A 27,497-nucleotide genomic window follows, 5' to 3' on the forward strand; every position below is an offset into this window, starting at 1 on the left:
TTTCTTCAGTTCCAGCTGGAGGAGTTCATGGAGGATGAGCCTCAAACAGAAAGCTGCCGTCACACCACCGTTAGTGTTTTACTGAGAACAATCCGGAGGGAATAAAGGATCGACGCACCGACACCGCGAAAACCAGCCCTGGAAATTCAGGGAAGAACCGCCGTCGGTGGTGTTTTCTCCTGACTTTCCCACATAAACAGGCCCAGAATACTGGGATACATCTGGTTCTGAGATGCTGAAATAACTTTAACCTTTTCGCTCTTCTGTTAACAATCTGTGTCTCTCAGATAACCTCTCTGGGTTTTTTCGTTGCCCCTGCAAATAAAAAGAATAGTGGGACATGTTTTCATCCATGGTTACTTTAGGGATGAGTGTGATGTATTTGTTTAGTTCCACAAATGTTGATTTTTTTCGTTTTGATCTCAGGGTTATAAGTTGGATCAATATTCATCAAAGACTCTCCTTGAATTCTCATATGTTAGCGAGTAATTAATGTACGGCAGAAGAGGCTCTGAGAGCCGTTTACACGACAACGTTTCGAATGAAAACGCATCGTTTTGACGTTTCATCCCGTTTTACATGGTAACGTTTTTGAAATCTGTGGAATCTTTCAAATGATCTGCGTTTTTCCATCTCAAATCTCAAATTAGACTTTTTGGGCCTTTTTGTTTGAGTTTTCCTGCTTTTCCTTTTTTCACCCACAAACCAAAACACCAACCTCATTAACCTCTGTTCAAAAACTGTGTCTATTTTAATTCAGATTTTCCAGAAATAAGATGCTGTAAGCTGTGGAGATCGAGCGTGTCTGAGAGGATTTACAAGATAATAAGACAGAAGAATAGACGTTTGAAATAAGTGAAGGTTTTAAGTGATTGAATCATCTCACACACACACACACACATTTGGTATACAGCTTTGGCATGAGGATCTTTCTATAGCCAGCACCTGCTAGTGTGTGTGTGTGTGTGTGTTCAGAGGGGAACTCCCATTGGACAGAGGGCGACGGCTCGGAGCCGTGGGAGGCCGCCGGCCTGGCAGAGCTCAGTTAGACCCCCCCTCTCTCATGCACCATGTCCCGGGGCGACCACGCCGACCCCCTGGTGTGGCGCTGCTCGCGCCTGCCCACCGCCGTGTCTCGCGACAGGAAGAGCCGCTCGCCGTACGGGAGGACCAAGCCCGAGTCGGCTCTTAGGTACAGTCGTGTTCGGCTAAACCAGTTTGGAGCTTTTTTCTTTCTTTGAAATCCCGTGTTGATGTGAGGAGGACGGACGAGAGTCATGAACTGGTAAATGTTTGGCTCGTCGTCGTGTTTTGTCTTCGGAGACTTTAGATTTGACTTTCTACTGTTTGTTATGGATATCAGTGATATTTACTTTGTTTTCTGGTACTAGTGGTGAATATAAAAGCTGAAACTTATTGATATTTACCACACAGGATCACTGGTGTGTGTGTGTGTCCTACTTTAGCACTGTATTCCCGTCTTGGTGTGTCATTGCTCTATCTTAGAGAGGAATGTGATGCACAGAATTCAGACCCGACCCTCTTTTTCCCATTAAAACGCTGAGAAGGCATTTGGGTGCGTGACAGGGTCCATTAATCTCCGTCTCCGCTCTTCTTCCGGTCGCGTTAAGGACCATTTAGAATATTTAACGGCGCACAAAACACACCGGCGAGAGACGAAGCGGTGTGTGTTGTTGGGTTCTTGGGGGGCGGCGCACCCAGTCGCCAGACATCATTACCTGACACGTCATGTGTCATATACTTCATTATTAACATGACGCAGCGGCGGCGGCGGCGGCGGGCTCTGCTCGCCGCTCCGGAGCTTATTGGCATAACACACACACACACACACACACACACACACACACACACACACACACACACACACACACACACACACAGGGTCACCACAACCTGCAAGGTCAATTAGAAAAGCACCGCCGGTCCACACTTCATCACAGGTGGCTTTAAGGTGGATTTAATTACCTCGAAGCAGGTGTGTGTGTGTGTGTGTGTGTGTGTGTGTGTGTGTGTGTGTGTGTGTGTGTGTGTGTGAGTGTGAGAACTGTAGGAAATGTGTGTAACGGAGAATGAATGAGACATTAAAGACAGACGGCTCTTTTTAAATCTTCATCTCCGGCATTCTTTACTTGACTAGAATGAGAAAAATGCACAAAAATCTTTCAATATATTCGGTAAAGAAGCCGTGCAGACGCAGGAAGAACATGCAAACTCTGCACAGAAAAACCTCAAAGCTCAACCTGGATTCAACCTCCTGTGCTCTGAATGTATAAATAGTGACATATTAATCTGTCAGCAATAAGATTGAAGCCCGGTTTACAGTAAAAAGACGTTTTTTTGCATTTTTGATCTTGAAAAGTTTTGTACTTTTACACAGCAATGTTTGAAACCGGGCTCTGCTTCTCTTGCTTGATGAAATCAGCCCTGGGAAAGCGTGAAACTTGTGCGTCACTCTGGTCTTTATTGGACTCCTGCATTAGAGAAAATGAAGCGGGAGGAAGAGTCTGCCAAAACGTCCATCACGACTGGAGCCTCATGTTTTATTCAGCGTCACAAACCAAACCTCTCATTCCAAAGCTTTTTGTCTGCGTCCGATTCCACGGCGAGCGGACGGAGCGGCCGGCGTGCCGTCGCGGCCGCAGTGCGTCACGCCGCCGCCCGGCACAGCCGGGTTATTGTCCGTCTCGTCCGCCGTCACTCGCCGAGCGGCGGCCCACGGCGGCACACACACACACACAGAGGAGGGAGTTGTTCTAGAAGCTCGTCCAAACAGGAAGCTTGTGTCTGAGGCTTCCTCCAGATGAAGCTCGGCCCGACGGCTCACTGGACGGACTCGTGCTTTTTACTGATCTGTCAACATCCTCCAGAGGAAAACTCTCTTTTCTGGATCTTTTCTGCAAACGTAAGGTAACCGTTTAACCTTGTGTGAGCTGGAAGTTGGTGTATTTGGATGAATTTTATCTCGCTTTGTGTTGTGTTTGCAGCAGGAGGGGTGTTAAAAGTTCATGAAGAAACTGGAAAGATTAATATCAACTGTTATTCTATTACTTAACTAACACAACTAAGTCTAAACTCACAGAATGCACACATAGTTGTGTTAGTTTCTCAATATACGAGAGGTGACAGCTCCTTAGATTTCATTATTTACCTTTATTTGAACATCAAAATGTCTAAATAATAAAAGCAGGGCCAAAAGATACATTTTTAGGTCCTGTTTACTTGACGATTTTGAGTCAAAACACAGTTTTTCCAGAACTTCACGACTCTGTTTTCATGTAAACGGGTGAAAATGCAACTTTTCAAAAACGCTACTCCTGCACATGTGCCAGAAGATGAACCAAAAACACTTTTCAGAAGCTAAAACACAAAAACAATGACCAGTTTTCAGAAATAGAAAGGGTCAAATGGCTCCTTATTGCACCAGAGAGCAATAAGACAGAATTGTTTGCGGAGAGTTTTTTACCGACTTGTTTTGCGATACAGAAGATAAAAAAACAAAGCGCTGCCGAACCGGTCATGCGGTTTGAGACTCACACAGGAACAAACAACATCTGCATCACCTTCGACTTGTCAGTGTTTCCTGGAAATAAACACCCTCATTAAGCGCACGCCTTTGTCGATGCGCGGCTCTTATAAGTTGCTGAACGGCTTCCGGTCGGGCGTGATTGTCGTGAGAGGCGGCGTTCCCGTTAGTCACCCCGTGAGTGGCGCTCCGAGCATTTCCTCGACTCTCTTCAGATCGCTCTGTGAAAGTGTCTCGAGCCGTTTAGCGTCGGCGGCTGGAGGTTATTGGCTGAGTCACGCTCGTGCGGTGGGGAAACATGTGTGATCCATCATGTGAGGAATCGCAGTAATGTGCATGCGGTGTTCGCCATGTGCTTCCTGGTCCACTTTCTCCCTGAATGGCTCCTCTCATTCATTCATTATCACGTTAAGAAAGTCTCCTCCTCTGAGCGTCCTGACTGTGTGTCCGCCGTCTGTCTCCTCAGCCTCACGGCGCGATATGCCAGTCCTCCGGGCCACAGCGGGATAGGCTCGCCGCAGAAGAAAAACACCAGGTACGTCCAGACCGGATTTTCATGCACCTGTGCCTCGAATCGGCTTTTCAGCTCTTGGACACATTCAGCAGCGTGTTTCCTCACTTCTTGCTGCAGCTGATTAAGAAAAACTCACATGACAACAGACGACTCGCTATCCACGCCACATCTGTTTGACAAATACTCTGGCGCAAGGATCTTTTAGACCCGGATCGGTCACAGGACCCGAACCAGCGTGTCAAATCTTCTGACCTAGTTTCTCAAACTGACCTGCTTTATGACCGAGAACAATCGATGCAGAGCAACTGGAGCTCATAGAAATCAGGACTCAAACTGCTTTTTATCAAGAGATGATTCCCTGATTGAGGGAAACTGAAGTCACATGATGTTTGGGCCCTGCACAGTAGTGTGTGTTTTTCATGTGACCTCTCGGGAAATTGAGTTTTCTAAGATTGATCCTGCCTTTGCTCTGGGTCAGTTCCAGCTGGATGGAGCTGTATGGAAGATTCTAAAACTCAATAACTGTATGGAAAAGTTTGTATTCTGCTCATCAAAAGATGGAAAAGAGAATGTGAATGAAATGAAGGTATAAACTAGTAAAATCCACCAAAATCAGTTCTCTTCCGGCGCCTGCGCTGATATTTACACATGCACTGGTATGATAACAACTCAAACTACACACACATGCATGTGCATACCCTGAAACACCCCTCCACACTGCATACACCCCACTTCAGCTGTCTGACGCTCGCAGCATTTGTTCCAGCTCAGAGTCGGTGGGAAACAGCGTTGTCGGCAAATAATCCCTCTGCAGCCACCGCTCCGGCGCCATGGGTGGTAATCTGCCCTCTCACATCGCTCGCCCTTGTTTTGGAGGGAAGAATCGCTCTTTAAAGTCAGCTCACGGCCGAAGACGCGTCCACAAACAAACAAACCGGTGCTGACAGGGGCTGATTGGGCAGATTTCTGTCCACATGAGGCTGATTACGGCGTTTAACTGACACGTGACAAGAGTTGTGTTAATGCAGGTATCACCCAGCTGACTCACAGCAGGTTGTTTTGTGTGCATTAATGTGGTTAAAGTGCGTGATCCGATCAGCAGGGGGTGATGTTCGGCAGTCTGCTCGCCACCTGCCTCCTTTCTTCCCCCTTAACAAGCCTGATGTGGCGAGGCCAGATGTGGCAGGGCCAGATGTGCCCGACCAGACGCCGTACCGGTCTGGCAGCTCCAGCGCCGTCTCTTAAGGAGGACGGATACACCCGGACGCACTCGCACGACCTCTGCGACCTCCGGGCCCAACTCCTCCACCTCTGGCACATCTGGCACCGGGGCCACAAACCGAGCCGGCGTCCAGAGATTGCGCCTCGTTTCCCTCTCCCAGCTCCGTTCTGCTGATGCATCATCAAACATGTATTTTGGAAGATGAAAGAATCTCCTGATAAAAGGGAGAAACCTCTGATTTCCATCTGAATTGCCTCAATCTCTCTCATTTCCTCCTGTTTATCTCTGGTTTTCTCCGGGCCGGGCCTTTCTGCGGCGTCCTCGGATTCGCTCTGCCTCTCTTCATTGTCCGTCTCAGACCTCTTTCTTTTCATTTGCGCGGCGGTCTTCGCCGCTCCGTCTGGCGGTGTGTGGGTGTCACCGAGGCGTTCTCGACCCTCCATCAGCATTCTGAGACCGGCCGACTTCCCTCTTGTCCTCTCCGAGTCAGTATTCTCGCCGGCGGTCTGAGCGCCGCCTCAGTGGCTTCGCTCATGGCTCGGCGTCTCAGTCCGTCGGTGTGGAAATGAGATGCCAGGAAGAGAAGAACCGGCCTATTTTCTGCCTCTTGATGTCAGTTTTCTTTTTTTTCTTTTTTTTTTGCACTGAAGCATATTTTATTATTGCACATTTTGCCGCTGCATGGCTCAGCACAGGCGCTGTCACATTAGGCGCTCGCTGCTTTGATGCCCCGCTGCGTGCGTTATTTTAATCACCGAGCTTTGTTCTATTTTTCCCAGGGAGACTCCGCAGTAAATCCAGAAATTTGCAATCAGTTAACATTCATCTCCCTCGGCTGCAATAATAGAAGTGCCGAGCTGTTGGAGAATGCTTTCTGGGTTTCCTGTTGCATCAGAAAATCGCAGCGCATCACGGAGACCCGGGGCTGGAAGCCTCGTTGCGAGTCTTACTGGAGAAGTTTCCAGTCTGCCGAGCAGCTGCTTGTTTCATTCACAAAAATGATCAAACGGGAACCGTTTTTTTCTGTTTTCATCCAGTTTATGTTGTGAATCCATAAAGAAGATAATACTCCCAATGTGGCGATTCAAGATTTCTTTCAATGGTCAGACAGAAAAACAGAAAACTTTGTTTTCAACTGTATTTTTTTGTCCAACAGAAGAAAAAAAAAATAACCAAGATTCACATTACAGAATATCATTCAAATCATTTACAGTGCGTCTGCTGATGTATGTGTGGTAAAGTGTTTATAGGAGTAGCCCGGCTGTAATCTAAATAAAAAACCCAATCATACTTTATGCTGGATTACAGTGATTAAATAGATGTTTATATGGAGAAGAAATGAGCTGAAGATCGTTCTCTCGGTTGCTCTAACTCTTTTTTTATTTTTTAATAGTGATTAAGGATCATTTAAACTTTATTGGCAGCTTTTACAGGAGACATTAAATGTAATTTGAGGTTTTCAAGGTGTCTGGGAGCTGTGTGTGTGTGTGTGTGTGTAGACCAGCTGTGTGTGTGTGTGTGAAGAAGCAGATCTTCGGCTTTTTTTACTTTTCTCAAATTCTGAGCGTCACGTTGACGTTTCCAAGAGAACCAAACAGTGAGAGAGAGCCGACCGAATCCTCCTGGTATTGATTTGTGGAGTTTCCTATCAGATCTGGGTCGCCCTGCCGTTGACGGACGCTCCGACTCGCACTCACTCTCTGAATTAGTGTGACAAATCAAAATAAAACTGGCCCGATTGGGAGAAAACAGAACTTCAAGACGAAGTTCATCTTGGCTTCCCGTGTGCCGAGTGAACCACGCTGGAGGAAGGGAGGCTGTTATCGGCGCCGCACATCAGTCCGACTCTCAATTTGTTTGCTTTTGCAAAAGACAAGATGGCACGTTTTCTGGTTTTTCTATTCCCCCCGATGAGAGGCTGCGACCACCGCAGACTCCCAAACCCTCCGTCCGACATCTCGGCTCCATCTGCAACGCAGACACGAGTGACAAATCCCGGCATGGCGAATTGATTACCGCTGTCAGGGGACAGCGTGACCGCTCTCAGGCAGCGGCTCGTTCAGATCTGTTTTCCTTCAAATGTATTTCTTCAGCACACTTCGGCGGCGAGGCGCTCCAGAGTTCAGCTGACGTGAAGAGCGACGCTCGCAGGGTGACAAGGAAGAAGGTTTAGTGGTGTCAAACATGAGGCCCGTGGGACAAAGCTGGGCCGCAGGCGGCTCCACTCCGGCCTGTAAACCCACCTAGCACACTGTAAACAATTTCCACAAACTCACTGATGATAGTTTTTCACGGATTTCTTAAGGACAGTGAACACAACACCACACTGAGACCCGGGGTGCCGTGAAAAATAGCTAACTAGCGTTAGCATGATTAGCCTCAAAGTCACGCTGTCCACCAGAAGCAGTGCTGTAATCCAAGACACATGAATTATTCCCACTTCATTTTCAGTCAGCATTGCATCCACCCGCTTCCAAATCTCCCATCATGCACCACTCTGCAGTATTTCCCCCCTATGGCCCACCATTATCTGCTTCCAACTGGACTTATTCACTTCATTTTCGCTCTGCCAACCTTCTTTAGGTAATCCACACCATTTTAAACCTTCAGTTTGTTTCTTTGCATTTTTCTCGGCCTGCAGTTCCACAAAAGACCGAAAAATAATTGCGGTGAAGGAAACAATCGCACCCGAGGCATGAAACATGATCACTGGATTCGGTTCATCCAAGTCATCCGGCGCTGAAGCGCGTCCAGGTTACGGGGGTCTGCGGACCAGCTGCCAGGCGGCTTGTTGGAGGGGAGCTGGCTCGCTCGCAGGCGGATGAAAGCATCTGGCGGAGTGCATGCAAGTGCAATGCAAAAAGTCGTTTTGCAATAACAACATGTCTTTTGAAGGGATGATTCTTTTAACGCTCCTTTGGGAGCCGTGAAAATCCTCCAGCTGCAGCGTGGCAAATCAGCGTCTGACGCTGGCAGCTCCGTCAGGAGGGAGAGATTCCTGGAAAATGTGTGTGGAAGAGAGAGCAGAGTGAAAGCTCAAACCTCCCGGTGGATGTGGATCCCCGGTTCTGACCCGCGGGCCTTATGTTTGGCCTCCTCCTCTTCTCCTCCCGCAGGTTGCCGGGGCCGTCCAGAGTTCCCGCTGCAGGCAGCGGGGCCTCCAGGAGTCCGGGCTCGTCCAACCTCAACCGCCGGAGCCAGAGCTTCAACAGCATCGACAAGAGCAAGCCTCTTCAGTACGCCAGCGGCAATGACAGAGGTGAGGGAGGGGGGGTGAGGGAGGGGGGGTATTCACAACCCCAAAATCTCACGGGGATTCTCCACATCCGTTTTTTTTTTTTTTTTTTTTTTTTTTAAGGTCAGGGAGTTTTACTGCTTTCCATTCTGCGGCACGGCCACTTGATGGCACCACCGACACAACTCAGACTATCAGCCCCCCCTCCCTCCCTCCCTCCCTCCCTCCCTCCCTCCCCTCCTTCCACCAAACCCAACCAGTCTGCTGAATCATCCCCAGCTCTGATCGAAGCCGTGAGCTGGAGGAGTGGAAGTGGGTGAAAGCCATCTGAGGGATGACCGGAGGGGCGAGTCGAGGCAGCTGCTGCGCCGAGCATGATCAGGCTAATGAGAGCCATTATGCTTTGGAGAGGAGGGTTTTTGTAGCGGCTGAGCGTGAGAGTGTGTGGCGTTTTATTCAATACTCAGATGATTATTCAAAAAAAAAAAAAAAAAAGTAAAGGTGGCTGCTTTAACAGCCTCCTTCTGCTCCATCTGTAAACACGTCCAATTACAAAGATTTAATTACTCCTTTTCCCCCTCACTCTCTGTGGTTAGAGTTTTAGTGGGAAACAGAAGGAACTGAAGAGGAGCATTAATTATCAGATCGAGCATCACCATGCAGGCTCAGGGAGATCATGCAAACTCACCGGAAAGGCCTTTCACCGTATCATCCTGCTGTATTGAACAGGCCCATCCTGTAATGTTTCAGAGAAGACAGGCCCAAGATAAGACAGCAGGCGCTGGAGCCGCACCGCGGGGGAGATGAAACTGTATTTTGGACTGAAATTTAACAAAAAAAAACAAAAAAGCTTGAAAGAACAGAAAAATCAATAGTTGGGGGAAATGTCAGCAGTGCAGCCAGAAGCTTGTGGGCACAAACAGGTAGCAGAGGCTGCAGAAGACACGATACAAACAGAGCGGGGAGCGCCACAAACACCTTTCCTTTTCCTGAAATCTGACTATTTTACAAAGGAATTGTTCTCCATCCTGTTACTGATCTAATGCGAACCTGTTGATCTTGTAGAGCTTTTTAACCACATGATCCAACCAGTTTAATGCTTCAATGTTTAATCAGGCTTAAATTACAGCATTAAGTCTGTGTCCAGAGTCTCACACACACATTAATAGAAAATGCATTTTTGTTATATTGTCTTAGATTTCTGCTTCAATTTCCTCCAGTGGAGTGATCATATGACAGTAATTTTTGATTTCATACGAGCATGTTTTACATTATTCATAATCCTTGCTGGTTTTGGGAGACATTAGAACAGTAAAATAGATCAATTCTACTATAAAATAGATCAATCCTACTAAGCGAGCAGATTTATCTGGTTATTGGCAGATGTTTCGATCTGTAAAGAGATTTCTATGGGTTTTATGAACTAAGTAGCATCCTGAAGAGACACGTGAACCCGTTAGTGTTTTTTTATCCACAGTAACTCAGCATGATGGAATGTTGTTGGTATTTATTTGGAATTTCAAGAACTAAAGTTGTTCTTGAATTACAAGATGAAGTTGAAGACGTGTCAATGTGTGTAAAATTAGCAAAGTAATTGAATAGAAAAAAAATCAAATTGTGCAGACCCAGGTTGTGTATGACAGGCCGATGAAAGTGTGTATTCGTTGCATCCGTCAGAAGAAACGTGTGGATTTAAATGCTCTTCGTTTCTGTAAACGATGCGCCGTTCGCCTCGGGTCCGTCTCCTCCCGGGCAAAGTGGCTTTTCATTCCTTCGGTTTGCTGAGGCAAAAAAAAAAAAAACTAGATAAATAAATAAATAAATAAAAAGGAAGAGTCTGTTGCCATGGCAACGGCAAGTCACTGCACGGTGAGAAAGTGGCGGCGGCGGCGGCCCCGCTAACAGCCTCTGGGGCGGGGATGGGGAAGATCTTTAAAGACGGGGTTAATTGACTGGATGCACAAACAGTGACGCTGAGGACGGAATCACACGAGCCGCTGAACCCGTTCTTTCATCTTCATGAAATATCTGTGAAATGAGCTCTGGAGGCGCACATACATTCTGCGTCCGTTCATCACAGCGCATCACATGACCTGCCCGAAAAGAAACGGAAGCCAGCGACGGAGAGACGGGCGTTTCAGACCGCCTGATCGCAGCGTTCCCACCTGGCAGCCCGTGATAGGAAAACAGGCCGGCTGCCAGGCTGCTGCCCTTTAAACAGGCAGAAAAGGGCAACGTGCAGAACACACACACAACAGGAGGCTCCGCTGTCGTGCAAATACCCTCTCACACAACCCGCCTGCATACCGTCAGGTTTACAGGTTACACTGACACCTGCAAACGCTGATTTAGCCACAAACTCTGAACAGCGAGGTCTACAAGTTGCAGCGAAGGCGTCAAATGTTCATTAAAGGAAAGTAAAGCAGAAGCCTGTTTGTTTTTAGCTGTTTTCATCCTCACACCATCTCCTTGTCTGAGTAATGTGAAAGGCGAGTTTTAAGGTTTCAGAGGATGTTGTCAGTAGCCTAAGCTGGTTAAAGTGTCTGTGCCGAACCCCCCTCCTCCCCTCCCCTCCCCGCCTGCCTGCCTGGAGGGGTTTGAAGCTGCACACTGGCAGTGACTCAGAGCCAGCTGAACCCTGACTGACAGCCAGACACACACACACACACATACACACACACACACACACTGTCTAATGCTGCATAACTTCATGTTGTCACTCCGTCGCCTCTTTATCGCCACCCGTCATCGTTCTTGCTCTTATGAAGAGGGAAATTTCCTTTTAATATCCGATTCTGTTCACATAAAGAGGGAGAAAACGGTTTTGTGCGGGGCGTCCAAAGGTCGACAGCCAGCGACCGGAGCAGAAACATGTTACAGGCTGTTAGTGTGGCTCGGCTTTTAGGTCTGCTCACTGGTGGAGTAGTAGTGAGACTCCTCTGACCATGCTTCGGTTCCTTTCTAAACATGCTTCATTCCAGAGTAAAGAAAAAGGTGAATTAGAAATATGTTACTGCCCGCTTCTGTTTGTGGTGTGAACCTAAAACCCCGTATGTACGGCATTTCACGTGAAAACACATTGTTGTTGCACTTTCCCTAGCCTGTTCCCACTGAGACTTAATTAGAGCATTTTCAAAAAAGTTCCACCGCCGAGCACTGTCTCATAAGAACACACCAAAAAAAACAAAGACATTTTTGCTTTTTCACTTGGAAACGGGTCCTAAATTTGCTAAATCCATGCAGAATATTGACAAAACCTCTCGTAAATGCAGTAGTTCAAATGTTCAAATGAGTTCAATTACATACAGATCCAATTGGAATACTCCACATTACAGTGGAAATAATCGGGAGGATGAAAGAAGAGAAAACAAGACGTGACGACCTGATTGACCACTGACGCTGGGCGAGGCTGGATGTCTGGTGTTGCTTCGCTTGTCGTTATGGCAACAGCATGGCGACCTGTCCCCTGGAACTGCTGTTCGACGCTGACAAACACGCTGTGACGGCCCAATAAGAAGCGCAAATCACAGGGTGGCAGGTCGAACGCGAAGGTGCAGCATTGTTCAGAGCAGAAGCATCAAAGTTAGACTAAATAAATGGAATCTGCTGCTTTGACTTAGCGTTCTGTCCATGTGAGGGTTGAACCCTCCTGTTTTTCTCTCGTTTCTCGGCTGACATCTCATGAAAGTTTCCTGTAATTGCTTGACTTCTGAGCTGAATGTGTGTTTTAACCGTGCTGGCAGACAGACAGCAGGATGACAGCGGAGTTTTCTGAGGCCCGTCAAGGTTTTGCTCGTAATTTGAACTAATAATTTGCTTGAGAAAACCCACAGCCGTCAGTCACTTCGATGGCAACTGCCTCACCGTCGAGAACGGGAGAGAAACGGGTGAGGTACATGAAAGCAGAGCAAAATTAAAGAAGCTGCATCCCTGCTCTGTGCACGCCGAACCCTTTAGGGGTTGCTACAGTGCACCATCTGCCTGATCTCACCTTATCGCACGCCTCCAACCGTCCTCACCTCCGTATTTACCACGTCCATGAATCTTTGATCCTCCATATTTTTTTGATTCTATGCAGTTCTCTGCATTTCTAGTGAATTATATGTAATATCTGGGAGGAACATTGAAAATAATGTGTGCATTTAGAAACACAAATATTTAAATCGTCCCTTGAACTTCATCAGCTTCGGACCTGTTTGTGTGTTTTCAGGGATTTTAGGGTCTTAGAGCCTGGGGCAGATTCCCACCAACATTCAGTCCGTCGTAGAGCTAACACAGAGAAACAGCCACACCAATTTACACGGATGCCAAAAAGCCCAGAGAGAAGTGGCTCATGAGCAGAGAACTCATGCCAGCTCCTCACACGGTGGAGCGAGTCCATGCATTTCAAATGGGAATTTTGAAAATATGACAACATGGTATCAATAATGCATCTCAGTGATCATCCGCTCTCTCTTCTCTCCGTGTTCAGAGGCGGTGAGGGGCATCCCGGTGGCCGGTGGAATGAACGGGAGCGGGATGGGTGGGATGGTCCCCACCAGCCTCAGCGGGCAGCAGCTGGCCTCTGCCATCCCTTCGCCCACCGGGGGCAAGTCCTGGCGCAGCAAGTCCATGAACCTCAAGCACAGCGCGACGTCCTCCATGCTGGCGAGCCCCACGCACTCGCCGTCCACCACGCCCTCGCCCCAAGCCCCCGACGGCGACGGATCCAAAGTAGGACTGGGAGTCGCGCCCCCCCAGAGATCAATGCTCGATAAGTTCCGCCTAATTAACCCCCGATCGGCATCGAGAACGTCTCCGTCCGTGGCGGAAATGGCTCTGCAGGAGGAAGACGACCTGTCTGAGTACGGCGAGGAAGGCCTGACGCCCACGGGCTCGGTGTGCAGCAGCGGCAGCAGCAGTGCCACAACCAAACAGATGCCCACAAAGAGTTCCGCATCATCCCACACGGCGCCCACCAAACCCTCCTCCTCGTCCACCTCGTACTCTAAAGCTTCTGGAAACGGCGGCAGGTCCACGGCCTCCAGCAAAGACAAGGAGGACAAGAGCAAGTCTGGGAAGTCTTCGAAGGACAGCTCGCCGCCGAAAGAGGAGCGCGAGACGTTTTCTGACTCCAGCAAGAAGAACTCCAAAATAGCCAGCCTCATTCCCAAAGGGGGGAAGTCATCCTCGGGGAAGAAGGAGGGCGCCTCCAGCGGCATCCCCAAGCCTGGACTGAAAGGTACCGTATGGAAGCTCTGAGTACTTCAGAACTTACCGGTGAAGCTTCAGGCTTTGTTGACCCAGTAGATCTCTGAGATAATGAAAAGTAACTCTTTCTCTTTTCAGCTCCTTCAACAACGAGTGCGTCAAAACCTCAGAGCCAGGCTCAGACCCAAAGCCAGGCCGCCTTAAACAGCAGTGGAAACATGCGGGCAGGAGAGGCCGACAGAGCCAAGCTGAGCAAAGGAGGCCAGGGTGGGAGCTTCTACATCCAGCGCTCCATGGCGGGCCCGGAGGGCAAACGGACCAGCATGACGTCGTCCACCAGTACCTCAGCCCTGTCCGGGTCCGGCGGCGCGCTGGGAGGAGGCAGCGGTGGCGCCGCGCTGGGCGGGAACGGAGTCATTCAGCTTCCCCAGCAGCAGCAGCACAACCACCCCAATACCGCCACCGTGGCCCCCTTCATGTACAGGTGTGTACGACCTCGTCCATGCCCTTCATTTCTCCTTAAAAGAGCTCAATATGCTGGCGATGTTTCTCAGAGTCACACCTGTACGCTTTCAGACACACTCGCTAGCAGCCGCTCACACACAGTCTATGTAATCTTGGAGTTCTCCCAGCGATCAGCTGGCGCTCCCCACCGTGCATCTTGCTCGCGCCTCCACATCCCTTCACAGTCATTACAGAACAAATTAGCATCCACTTCCTGCTGCTTGCCAGATCCTATTATTTAACTGTCTGGGTTTCATCTTTGATGTGAGCATCCAGACATTGGCAGCGCTCGGGAACCTTCAGGAACTCGTCTTCTCCATTCATCCCGGCGTTGTTTTGATGCACGCAGCTGGCTCGTGGTTGTCTGACGCTACAGCCATCAGGGGTGCGGGAAGTGGGTAAATCCAACGGGAGGAAAACAGAGGACCTGCCAAAATCTCTGCGATGCCTTTGTACCGAGAGAGAAAGGCAGCTAGGAATCCCATTAAACAAGACTTAATCCTTCACCTCTTCTCTCCCTCTTTCAACTCCCTCCTCCGTCTTGCACAGTCAGCTCCGCCACATTGGAGGGTGCCTCTATCCGGCATTAGCATTACTTTAATCCCACACACTTCGCAACTTGCTGTGGCTATCAGTGTGGGGCAGATAGAGAGTGATAGGCAGTTACAAAGAATGGAAAGAGAATGGGAAGAAGCGCAGGCGGCCCACTCAGCGAGCAGAGAAACTGCACGCTGAGTGTGGATGGAAGTGGGTTCACCATCTGGGATGTCACACACAAGTTTCAGAGGGAACATTATGAAGCTCGGACGGAGACGAGAGAGTCCTCGTTCGACTGTAGCCAGGGAAATGGAGCGTGCAGAATGTGTTTTTTTCTTTAAAATGATTCTGTCTCGAACCTTTTTAAATTTCCTATTGTGACCAGGCCCCCGGGAAGTCATTTTCACACATCAAATAATGATGAATTTAAACTAATCACCATTAGTGGTTTAATTTATTGATGCCTCGGAGGTAGAGTGTGCTTCACCCTCTTCAAAGATATTTTCTTGTGTGCATTTGCACACTTCAGGAAATCTTCTACCTCAGTCGGAGCCATCGGCATGCATACAATAGTGTGAAATCCCCCCCGCTGTGCTGAAATTTACCATCTGCTTTGGCCAAATTTATCGTTTCCTGTTTGTCTGCCTGCTTGAAGTTGTTGTTGCTGCCAAGTTTTTGCTGCACTTGGTGTGCAGAATCGATTTGCCCCCTCAGCCCACAGAGCACTTTAGAAACAAAATGACATAGAAGTGCAGTAGAAATACATTCAGATTCATTCAGATGTGTCGATTGGCGTCGTTTTACCGCCTGTCAGTCAAACACTGTTGATAGTAGTGTTTCATTTTAATCTTGCCCTGTCTACACGAAAGGAAATGGAAAGCATTCTGTGTGATCTGATAAGAACTTGTTTGCTGCCACGTCTCAGGCCCGGTTTGTAGGGTATTTTCGAGTGAAAACGGAAAACTTTCATCGTGTTTTGGGCGTCCGTTTACACGGCAACAGTGCTCGGAGTCACTTAAAACACAGGCGGAACAAAAAAATAGCATCCACTAGAGGCCAAACTTGAAAATTATATCCTTTTTAAAACCTTTCATGGAATGAAAACGCAAAAAAAAACAAAAAACATGTGTTTTCACTCAAAACGTTGTGTAAACGGGGCCTTCTTCTGGGTCTGCGTTGTTCTGTACTGCAGTATTACCAATCTGAGGGAGTCCACTGAGAGGAAGAAAGAGAGAAGGAAATAAAAAAGATTTTGCACATGAACTGAAGTCACAGTCTAATGCTGCAGCCACTATCGGAAGCCAGTTTTTATCTGCAGCTCTGCAGGTGGTGGGGGTCCCTGGAGTGTGTGTGTGTGTGTGTGTGTGTATGCAAAGCAGGGAGTGTCGCTTGTTCTTAGATCTGCCTCTGCTCCTCTCTGTGCACGTGTGTGCGAGCGTGTTCTTGCTGTAGTCTGAACGCAGGTTGTCACTGTGTTTGGATGTGTATCGGCTGCCGTTGTTCGGCTGTTTGCACATGCACGGTTTGGTGTTTTCTCGCGGTTTTTCCTGTGTGTGCGTATCTGTGTGTTGGACTCTGTCCTTGTTTCCTCAGATCAACAAACTCAGCTCAAGCTCAGGCAGAAGTGTGCAATGCACACATATTTAATGCACACGCACACACACACACACACACACACACACACACACACACACACACACACACACACCAAGAAAACTTGCCATCCGAGACTGTCCCCTCCTCCTTTTGAGGTGTCCATCTGCTGAATATGTAACGGTGACCAAAAGCTGCCTCAGAAATTCAAACGTATTTCTTGCCCGAGCATCAAACTCTGAAGGCAAAAAAAAGAGGCAAAGTTCTGATTTTAATTCAAACTCAAACCACAAAATTGACTTTTTTTTTTTCATCTGTTAGCTTGACTTGCTGTTTGCACTTTAACTTTTCAGCCACTCCACAGTCACTGGATCTGCTTTATTATCAGATTGAAGTAAGATATTCGAAGGAACAGGAGATACCTTGATGATTTAAAGAAAGGTCTGAGATGTTTTGTGGGACACATATTTGTTGATGTGGAGCGTTAAATGATGTCTGTAAGGAAGCAGGCTAATTCAGTTCTTTTCATTTGAATGCTGTCAGTGCAGCACCATTTGGAAGAAGTTTAAAAAAATGAAAGAAAGAAAGAAAGAAAGACAGTCCCACACATGCTGACATTGCTGGAAAGGTAAAATAGGAATAATTCATTGACCTTGCAAATGAAAAATAAATGTCTGAAAATGGTCCTCATGCAGATTTTAACTGACTGTTTCACTTTGATTTTGGTGGATATTCCAAAATGTCTTTGTAATCCTTGTGTGTTGTTTGTTCCTGGTGCCTGTAGGACATTCTCAGAAAACGACTGCACCATGGTGGCCCCCGCCGACCCCTGCCTCAGCCCCACCAAGGGAGAACTAGTCTACAGCAAGACAGCCAAACAGTGCCTGGAGGAGATATCAGGTACATCCTGCGTGAACAGCGTATCAATATTGATTCTCTGTGTCAGTGTGTGAGCGTGCGCACGCCTGCGTGAGCAGCAGCTCTGTTGCTCGGTAGCTTAGAGAAAAGCACTGATTGGATTGTGGACGCCGTGATGTTCATAATGTGGTGGATATGCGCGAGCATGTTTCCTGGCTCATTGGTGGGGTTTCCTCATCAGCCCTGGTTTCATGTAGTGAAGGGAAAAGGTCAGCGCCGATGCTCGGACACAGCGAGCATCTGTGGGTGTGTGGTTGAATCTCTGCAGGCTGCCGTCATCTGTTATAATCACCAGCAGGAATCACCATGATGCCAACAGAACATGCACTACATTTATTTTACACGTTTCGTGAAGCTACGTCACCAGCCAGACCAGCAGAGAATATGAGTGGTGAATATCTGAGTATTTTCATCTTTATATTTAAGCTTTACGTTTCTCTGTGTTGCGGCGCAGAGGATACGTGATGAAAATGTCTCTATTTTCACAAAACGAAAGAGTTACTACTAAAAACGACTACAATCTCAAAATGGAGCCAATTTTAATGATGAAAAATAGAATTAAAAACCTTAACAACAAGATACTGCCGCTAGCTACAGCAGCTAGCTAGCTACAGTCGCCAGTGCTCTAGCTAGCTCAGTGTTGTGTTGTGTCTGCCAATCTTAAGAAATTAGTTGTAAAACCAATGTTTTTTTTGAGATTTGTAGTTTGCTTGGTGGTTTTTATTTCAGTTAAACTAATCTTAGAATCAATGCTTATAGAAGAGGATCCCATCATCTTTATGTAGCCTAATGGTTGATTCTTTTGAAGCTTCAAGCATTGTTCCTATGATGTGTTTGAATCTGAATTGCTTTATGCAAGGTGGTAATTTTACAGAGGTGCTGCTAAAAGCTTTCTGCAGTCAGCATGTAAACAGTGAGGTGAGCAACAGGTGGCTAAATGCTCCCAAATATGATTGTTCACACTGTTCCCTGACAAAAGCACAGACTTTTTACTAACGAGGCTATTTCAGAGGGGCATGGTTTGTTTGCGGTCGAGCATGAAAGCAGAGTGAGATATACAGGCTTCGTGGAGACGTTTAAATAAACTCCACATCGAGCTGCAGTGTGACTGCCGTTAAAGCTTTCTCGGTTGTTCTACCAGGTGGTTTTTGAGCAGCTTTTTAGCCTTTCATTGATTCTGCCCTGCTATTGTTTCAATGAATTATATGGTTTAAATACGTTGAAAAAAGCCTCCGGCTTTTATCTACACTTCACACAGCAGGACAATTTCTATAAGGCTGGAGCTTTGCTACTGGAAACTGCAGCTGAATGCTGTTCGCAGAGAAAGAAGGCTGCGGACGCCTTCAAAGTCCTTTAATTAGAGTTCACTGGATGTGAGCTGAGGGACGTTTGACCAGTTTAAAGAGCTTTTGAACCACGAACTTCAATTCGTGACCAGGAGCAGGATAGAAGGTTAAACCAGGCAAAACACCAGCAAGAAACAAACCACTGGCACAGAGAGAAGCTATTATGTTTTCTGCAATTCGCAAATGAAGTGCAAGTCCGAGTTCAGCTTCTTTTTTCCCTCAGTCGGATCTATAATTGGGCTGGTTTTCCCCTCTGTATTGATTTGTTTTTTGACTTTCATTTTGTTGCTAGGGTATATACCAAATATATTTCTACTTTACATTTTATGCCCAATGTTTTGAAAAAGAAAACACATCGTTAATTTCCAAAAGGTTTTGTGTTTATATGGCAACATTTTGAAAACGATGTCCGTTTACATGGAAACGCTAGAAGTGATGAAGCTAGCAATGCAGCACCACGAGTTGGTCCATTCCACCCAACAGACATTGATATTACCAGAAATCGATTGAATTGTCCTAAGACAAATAAGACGTCAAGCTCAATCTTTTCAAGCTCAACGTGGACAAACAACACGTGATTATAGGATGTCAGGTCGGCGGCGACATTCCAGATGTTCTGCTCCGGTCGCGGCTTTGCCAAAGGCCGTCATTTACCGGTTAAAATTAGACTGCAGCGCAGACCTCTGCCTTTGTCCGGGCTTCGTCTCACACACTCGCTCTCCGTTGTCACACGACTCCGTCGGCTCGCATCCTTCCGAAATGAGTGTCCGAGACAGAAATTCGTGGGTACGGATGCCGCAGTCGCCACATGACAAGCTCGCTCAGTTCACATATCCAACAATGTCCGCAGTGACAATTGGTTCAAAGAAAGACGACAATGTGAGTCGTGTTGTTTTTGTTACTGGTCAGAATGTGGAAGCATAAGATTTTGCTTTGAGTTGATTTCTTTCATATGAACCAATGATAAAGCAACAGGTTCAATGATAAACCGCCGAGATATTTAAATGGCAGAGTCCATATTTCAAAGGTATTCTCATATTAAATAGCAGGATAGCTAGTTTAGTGTCATGAACTTTGAAAATTTCATTAATAACTTTGAAGGCACATTGTAATAAAAACCATAATCCGTGAAGATTGGATAGCGTTACATGTGTCGTCATGATGAACTCTTCACACCCCGCTCACACCGATTAGGATCACGGTTTCTGAGGCAACAGCTCCCGGTGTCTTCCAGCAATCAGTAACCAGGATTAGGGAATGATTGCAAGACAGCTGTGACTAATGGAGACAAGGCTAATAACGCCCGCATTGATTGATGGGAATATGTTGGCTCTGCGGTCTCATTGTTGATCCGCGATAAGCTGCCGGCTCGCCGCTGTAGCTCCTCAAGATGGTATTTAATTAAGTGCGGTGGTCGGAGTGGTGCAGCGAGCGTTCAGGTGCTCCGTCCAAACAACTCACTGTCAGAGAGAGAGAGAGAGAGAGAGAGCGAGGCGGAGGGGTCTGGTAACAGCTGAACAGAAAGTCAGCGAATGAGAGGGATTAAGGAAAAGAGAGGGTGATAAACAGAGAGGAGGGTTAAGAGAGAGAAAGAGTGAAAGAGAGAGAGAGAGAGAGAGAGTGCTGCAGGCTGCATGCTGGAGCGAGCGGGCAGGCAGAGCCCGTTCGCCGGCTTCAGCACCGGCTCGCTCTCCGCCCGCGAGGACCGGGGGAAACCGCCGGAGAGTCAGAGGGGAGGCGGGGAAGTGTGGCGGCGAGGCGGTAATTAAAGGAGAGACAGAAGGTGGAGGCAGATAGATAAGAGTGACTGAATAGAGGCTGTCATTTGTGAGGGGAGGGACAGATAAAGAGTGTGAGAGCGGAGAGAGAGAGAGAGAGAGAGAGGGAAGCGGGAGATGTAGCGGCTCGTTCATCCACGCCCCTGACTGTGGCGAAGCGAGAGGACAGAGAGGCGGCGTGCGGACCAGATGAGCGCCTGAGCCTCTCTCAGTATGGGCTGGACGGAGGATGGATCCGGACTGGACCTGCATGCCTAGGAGGGAGGTTTTCTCTCGGAGACCGGACCTCGTTGGGGAGGCGTGGGACCCGGAGACCCCGCTCTGCCTCTCCTCCGGCTCTTCCCTCAGTGACAGTGCGGCCAAGATGTGAGACGGCGAGCGCGGCACAGGTAGATCGCCTCGCCCGCACAGCTTCAGCGCGGAGGTAAGAGGAGGGAGGGAAGCGGCGAGCGGAGATGAAGCGCGGAGCAGAGTTCTCGGTGTATCAGGGAGGCAGCCCGGCCCGGCGGCCTCCCCAGCCTCTCCCCGACAACCTCAACCTGCGGATCAAGCAGCGCTCGCTCACTAACTTGACCCTGGTCAGCGACGGCGAGCAGCGGGTGTACTCCTTCGAGCTGGACGAGCCGCCGCCGTCCCGCCTCTGCCAGCCTCAGAGATCCTCGTTCTCCTCCTCGACGCAGAGGACGGGCGGCAGTCTGCAGGGAAGCCCGAGGAAGGAGGCGGCCACGAGGGGCGGGGGCGCGCGGGGCACCCGGGCTCGGTCCCTGTCGCTGTCCCTCACCAAGGTGCTGTCCCAGTCCGAGCACTCGCTCATCCCGGTGCCGTGGCGCTGCACGGCGGCGGGCGGCCGGCCGCAGCGGGCGTCGTACGGCGGCCACCCAAGAAGCGAGCTGCAGCGGAGGTCCAGGGAGGGGCCGGGGGCGGACGAGGAGGGCGGCGGCAGGCGAGCCGACCAGGAGGCGGCGGTGGCGGCGGCGGCGGGCAGGGAGGCTGGGAAACAGCCCGGAAAGGAGAAAGACAGTGGATACTGGGCTGCAGAGGAGGTCTCGGAGGGGGGTCCTCGCGAGGGGACGGCTCAGCTGGATAAGGAGGTGATCCTCACCATGCTGGGCGACCTGGAGCAGGTGCTGCACACACAGCCTCGCCCACGTAAGTCTGGAAAGTCACTCAGGCATGCGGGATATTTACCAGGCGGAATTTGTGGGCTGAAGACGAGGGATTATCATGACAAGCCGTTAAAATCGAAACTTGCTTAGCAGAATGTGAAGCTAAGAACATGACAGCGCTGAATTCCACCTATAAAGTGTTTGCAGTCTTAATCCCAGTGGTGGGGAAAATATACCTCGCCTTTTCCAGACCTGGAGGGCCCCCGTCCTGCACGCTGTAGGCGTCTCCCAGCTTCAGCTCACTGGAATCCAGTGTTGATGTTATCAGGCTTGTAAATGCGCTCCTCGTTGCAATCATGTGTGCTGCAATCAAGGGAAGACCGAAAACATGCAGAGCACCGGCCCGCAAGGACCGGAGTTTCACACATTTAAAGTGAATCTGTGCATAAATATGCAGACGCACACACACTCTCTGTCTCAAATGCATCCTCTCAAAAGACTTCCACTTTAAATTTGTTGACACTCACATGAAAAGATGGCACTCACACGTACACATCCTCCCTGTCACTTGCACTCTTGCATTCACTCTGTCACAGTGTGCAAATGAGGCACTCCTTCCTTTTGCGTGTGTGTGTGTGTGTGTGTGTGTGTGCGCATCATTGTTAAATGCTACACTGTGAATTTTGCACAAGGAGTCAAACTGTGTGCCGCGCTGCATCTCAGCTTGAGAGAGGTCTCACTATTTGTGAATGCTGGGTGTAGAATTCCATATGCGACGGAAGTCCGTAACTCCGCTCCGTGCATAAACCCGGCTTTGATGTGAAAGCAGAAGAAGGCTTGATAAGAGGGACATTTTTTGCTCAGCTGTGACAACAGAGGCAATTACTGCGACCGCACGGATGCACCAGAGTGTGGCGTTCAGCGCTGCAGGCTGAGCTATAGGAATATTTTGAAGATTACCTCCAGCAGGTTGAGGCATGATGCAGCATTAAACAGGAATACCTCGAGATGGAGATAATGGAAAATCAACACCTCCTCCAGTCAAACAGCTTTTATTACTTGCGCCTCTCCCACAGCGTGTGAATCACGCAGCCCGTGTGATCAATAGCTCATTATTAACGCGTCTGCGTGTGGAGGCTCGTATGGAGGATGTGTGTGTGTGTGTACATTTTTAGTCATACACCTGCGTTTTTGCTTGTGGGCTTTAAAAAAAGAAATGCTGCTAAAATCCAGAGTTTGTAGGTTGGGTGAATGAAATGCAGCTTCAAAGCTGTACTCCAATCCTGATCGTCTATACAGAGGGTGTCCAACATAAGGACCGTGGGCCAAAGCCAGCCCACAAGAGGCTCCAATCCGGGCCCCAATCCTCTGAGTAAATGGTGAAAATTTCCAAAAAAACAATGAGTTCTTTGACATATTGCTTAAGAGTAAGACGACACTGAAACCCGAGCTGAGATATCGGCGAAAGCTAGTTAACCCGCATCAGCCTCAAAGCCGTGCTGTCAGGCCGAGTTCATAAAAACATGCATAATGCAACATAGGAGAAGTTGTTTTAGAACATTTCACTGTATTTTCCACCAGAATGTTTTATTAAAGTTGGCTTTATGTTGAGAGTGAAGTCATTTTCTACAGTAATTGTTTGGGTTTACATTAAAACATAGACGTTTTCATTACATAAACTCTTCGCCACAACAAAGAGAAACTTTAAAGTTTGATTTTAAAGGTTATTTTGGGGCTATTTTCCCCATGAGGCCCACTCAAGATGAAACTGAGCTGCTTGTGGTCACTGAAATGAAGTGTGTTTGACAGCCCTGGTGTATAATTAACCGTCAGAGGGCTGGTCGATTGTTGAGGGCACCAGCAGCGCTCCACGTTCAGCTCAGAAAGTGTGTTTGCCTGTGTCGGTCCACGCCTGTCCAGATAGTTCCTTGCCGTCAACGTGTTTTGAGACCAGAGCCAAGTGTGAGGTTGGAGACCTCTGGTGCAACACGGGCGTGACTGCCCGACACTTCAGGAGCGCGCACGCATTTGTTAGCAGTATAACTGACCGCAACGGTGCCCTGATGGAGCGCAGCTGCGGCGAGGGGTATCGGCACCAGCTGACATGCATTATTGAGAGCGAGGGGAGCGGAGGGTGAGCTGGCATGTGAGCGGGGTAGTAAAGTGGGCTGGAGTGTGTGTCGACGCGCCGGTCCTAAACGGCAGCCGTTGGCTTAATGTGGCGGCGTCTCCACCGCCATCGTCTTTACTGCAGGTGTGTTTGTGATGATCTGTGTGTGTGTGTTTCCCTTTTTTTTTTTTTTTTTTTTTTTCATCCCACACTCCAAAACAAGCACGTAATTGGTGTAGCGGCCGCCTCCAGGTCTCCGTTTGGCTGCGTCCTCTGCTCTCCGGGCCAGCAGTGGGACGCCGGCTTGAATCCAAATGAATGCTTTGTGGCTTTTCACCTCGGTGCGGTGTCGGACACTGACGCAGAAACTGGACGTGTGTGTGAGGAGCTTTCAGCTTGGATCGTTAGAAACAAGAGATTTGGTCATACACGTGTTTTCAGATCAATAAGGCTCCAGTGTGTGTTTCTTTAATTCACCTGTGGCACGACTTCAGACTTCTGTTTGCAAATCATGTAAATCTGCTCTCCACACGCGCTCACACACCGCCGTGTGTGTGTGTGTGTGTATTGTTGATTTACATGGAAGCCTCCAGGGCCAGACCCGCTAATACCACTTTATATGGAGAGTGTAATTAGATCTTCCTTGATGGGGAAGGCGATCTCACGGGGAGGTCGACGTCGGACAGCGAAGCATCGCAGAGTGAATTAACTCCGGAGACGCTGTGTGCTGGCGGTAACACAGAATCATGGCCGGGTCATTCTACGCTAACCTGACTGGAGAACCTGGGGATTTACCCTAAATAACAGTCTCACTGGCCATCCACTGTCTGATCAGAAGCACTGAGTGTAATTTGACACCAGCCTCATTGTGTTTTTTAGTCACCGCTATGATGGTAACGGACGAGCGGTGGCAGGAAATCTGTGTTTGACTAGAATTATCTGAGGAAAGTCTGACACTTGTATTAACACCCAGCCGTGTGTGTGTGTGTGTGTGTGTGTAAGTGTGTGTAAGTAGTAACAAAGAGGAGCATCAGAGGAGGACGGGTTAAAAATGACATATTGATATTTCACTGATCTTTAATTAGCCGCAACAGAGTCAACATCCGACGCAGGGTCAGAGGTTAAACGCCGCGTTGACCTCACCGTGACCTTCCTCTCCGTGTGCTCTGCCACGACCTCAATTATACCACAGCGCTCTTTACTCTGTCGGGTCATTACACGGCACACTGTAGTATAATTGAGGTCAAATCCTGACTTAATTTTGAATAATAAGGGGTGGAAAAAAACCGAGTGAACACAGATCTGGTATTGTCGAGTGTCCTGGAAGTCAGGGAGGTCGGACGACGTGACCGGAGCGGTGTCGCCCTCACCGAGTCCTCTAATTGGTGGCGGAGTAAAAGCAATGAATCCTAAAGATAAGTCTAAATGAGGGTGGATCGGTTCCGTTCGTCAGAGAGAACACCGGACTGAAACATTTCCAGTGGCACCAGCAACAGGAGGGTCTCCAGCAAATCCATTGTACCTGTTAAACCGAGCGTTTCTAACCATGTGTGTTTGTCACACGGTGAAGAAGACCGGTGTCATCGTGCAGAATCGGCGAGGCGGCGGCTGTCTGTTTGAATCTCGTCGCTCCTTTGAGCGTGGCGGAGGCGAGCAGGCAGGATCCATCGCCATGCAAAACAGACACGCTGGATTTTTATTCAAATGTCGTGTGTACAACGTTTTCTCCTGGAAACTGCATCCCAAAGCCTCGAGGTCGAGTCTGAAATTGATTTTTCATGCCTATAGTCATCCAAGGAAACTGGCTCAGCACTTTCGCTTTTTTCCCTCCCCAATAAAGGTCTGCCTCACATTTGAGCTTGAAAAACCTCCTTCTGTACATATTTTTCTTTTCTGACGTGCGATCTGACTCTTATCTCTGTGCTAACTTGTGGCATAATATAAAAACACTGTTTTTGACATTCAGCCTCGTCAGATAAACTTGCTCTATTCCACCCGTCTGTACGTTTTCCCCTGTAAACACAACAGTTTGATGTCTGTTAACGTTTAAGGAATCCCACAGAGTATAGCGTCTCGCCATCACGCTGTATTGTCCAGTAAAATCCGGTTCGTTCATCTCTGCCTCTGGAAGCACCTGGAAAGCGGAGAGCAGCCCGGCCGTGGCTCCTGCCTCCCGTTAATTAGCCGTTCTGTGGATCCCACCCACGGATTCAAGCTAGCCCGACAAGCTAACGGAGAGGCCTAATGGAGGCAGACAAGCAGATACTTTGGTGTTCTCCCTGTGCTTATTAGCCGCGGTACTTCAGGAGAGGACTAATGACTCGCTGAAACAAGTGCTTCATCTGCGAGCCGGCGCCGGGGAAGAACGCGAAGCGTGTGAAGGGCTTCGAGCAGAAGTGGAGCTGGAGAAACACACACGGAGCCGACAAGAGTTTGAGGTCGCGCGGCGTCGCGGCATGACATTTCAGCATCGCTGGAAGATTTGATACACGCTCTTTTAGAATAAAAAAGCATTCCAGGCAGCGCCGCCTGACAGTCTGATTTATCGCGCGGCCTCCAGATAGTCAGTGAGGGCTCGGGGAAAGCTCACCCGTGCTAGCTGCCATCACGATCGGTCATCGTTCGGCTTCCCCGGCCCAGACGCCCGATGAAATACCGTGTGTCAGACGCCGTCGCCGCCTCTGTGGGTGTAAGTGAGGCCTGAGCTTCTCGGTAAATCATATAAATCGTGTGCCTGCAGGAGAGGACCCTGAGACGAGACGTATGAGGACGGTGAAGAACATCGCTGACCTGCGGCAGAACCTGGAAGAAACCATGTCCAGTCTGCGGGGGACGCAGATCAGCCACAGGTAGGCACACCGATGGTACATCCCACCACTGACGGGTGTTTCATTTCTTTCGTTTCCTGATATCTCCGAGTTATTACTGTGTTCTTTTTCTGTCCACTGCTGCCTCTTTTGTCCACTTGACTTCAAAACTCGTCCTGCTCTCCCCTTCCTCCTCCTCCTCCTCCTCCTCCTCCTCCTCCTCCCACTTGGCTCCCTACTCGCGTTTTGAAAAGGAAATCAAATGACTTGGGTGCCAGTGGATATTTTAAAAACACCCACAGCTCCACAGCGCTCGCATCAAGAGCTTCCTGTTTATCGGAAGTAAATTAGAAAGGGTTGGATCACGGTCTGAGTCACTCGGCCCAATTAGGAGCAACTCTCTGGAACCCTGTGTCCGTTAGTTTTGCAGTTAACTTTATGTCTACATTAACTTTTACGGCCAATCCGAGGAATCCAAACAACCCCGGCCTGTCCACCATATGAAGGTTTTCAGATTTTCGGATAAATTTGAATTCGAACACGTTTTAGTTCAGGGGCCACCGACAGCCCAGCTCCATCTGGAGCGGGCCAGATTGGAAAATAGTGCTACAATAACATTTACATTGAAAGTTTAACGATTTTCTTTGTTGTAGCACAGAGAATATGTGATAAAATGTTTACATTTTTCACAAAAAACAAACAATTATGAGAGAAAATGGCTACAATCTCAACATAAAGCCAATTTTAAGGAAACATTCTGCTGCAAAATACAGTGAAATATCAAAAAAAAAAAAAAAAAGCCTTCTCCTATGGCTGTTGCATTATGGATGATTTTACAACCTCACCCTGACAGCAGGATTTTGAGACGAATTAGACAGAAATTAGCTTTCATGGAAGCTTCAACATCATCTCAGCTCAGGTCTCAATGTCGTCTTGTGTTGCTGCTCTTAAAAAATGTATGTGCTCTTTGAAAATTTTGCTATTTACTATATAGTTTTATTGCCTCGATTGGAGCCTCTCGTGGGTCTTTTTTTGGTCCATTTTGGTACTAAAACACTCAATAGATCTAAAGAACACGGCAGGTTTTGACAGC

General features: G+C 48.4%; 1 protein-coding gene across 5 annotated transcripts in view; it reads left to right on the plus strand.

The window, feature by feature from the left end:
* The window catches only part of nav3 (neuron navigator 3), a 128,539-nt gene that overhangs the window by 60,472 nt on the left and 40,570 nt on the right, over window positions 1-27,497 (plus strand). For all 5 annotated transcript variants that reach the window (XM_030113052.1, XM_030113053.1, XM_030113054.1 and 2 more), the window contains exons 6-11: window positions 4,011-4,079; window positions 8,397-8,539; window positions 12,987-13,736; window positions 13,844-14,189; window positions 17,124-17,239; window positions 26,338-26,446. In XM_030113052.1, coding sequence (XP_029968912.1) covers window positions 4,011-4,079; window positions 8,397-8,539; window positions 12,987-13,736; window positions 13,844-14,189; window positions 17,124-17,239; window positions 26,338-26,446 — 1,533 coding nt within the window. The remainder of the gene's footprint in view (window positions 1-4,010; window positions 4,080-8,396; window positions 8,540-12,986; window positions 13,737-13,843; window positions 14,190-17,123; window positions 17,240-26,337; window positions 26,447-27,497) is intronic.

This window comes from Salarias fasciatus, chromosome 17 (assembly GCF_902148845.1).
Source record: "Salarias fasciatus chromosome 17, fSalaFa1.1, whole genome shotgun sequence".
In the NCBI taxonomy this organism is placed as follows: Eukaryota; Metazoa; Chordata; class Actinopteri; order Blenniiformes; family Blenniidae; genus Salarias; species Salarias fasciatus.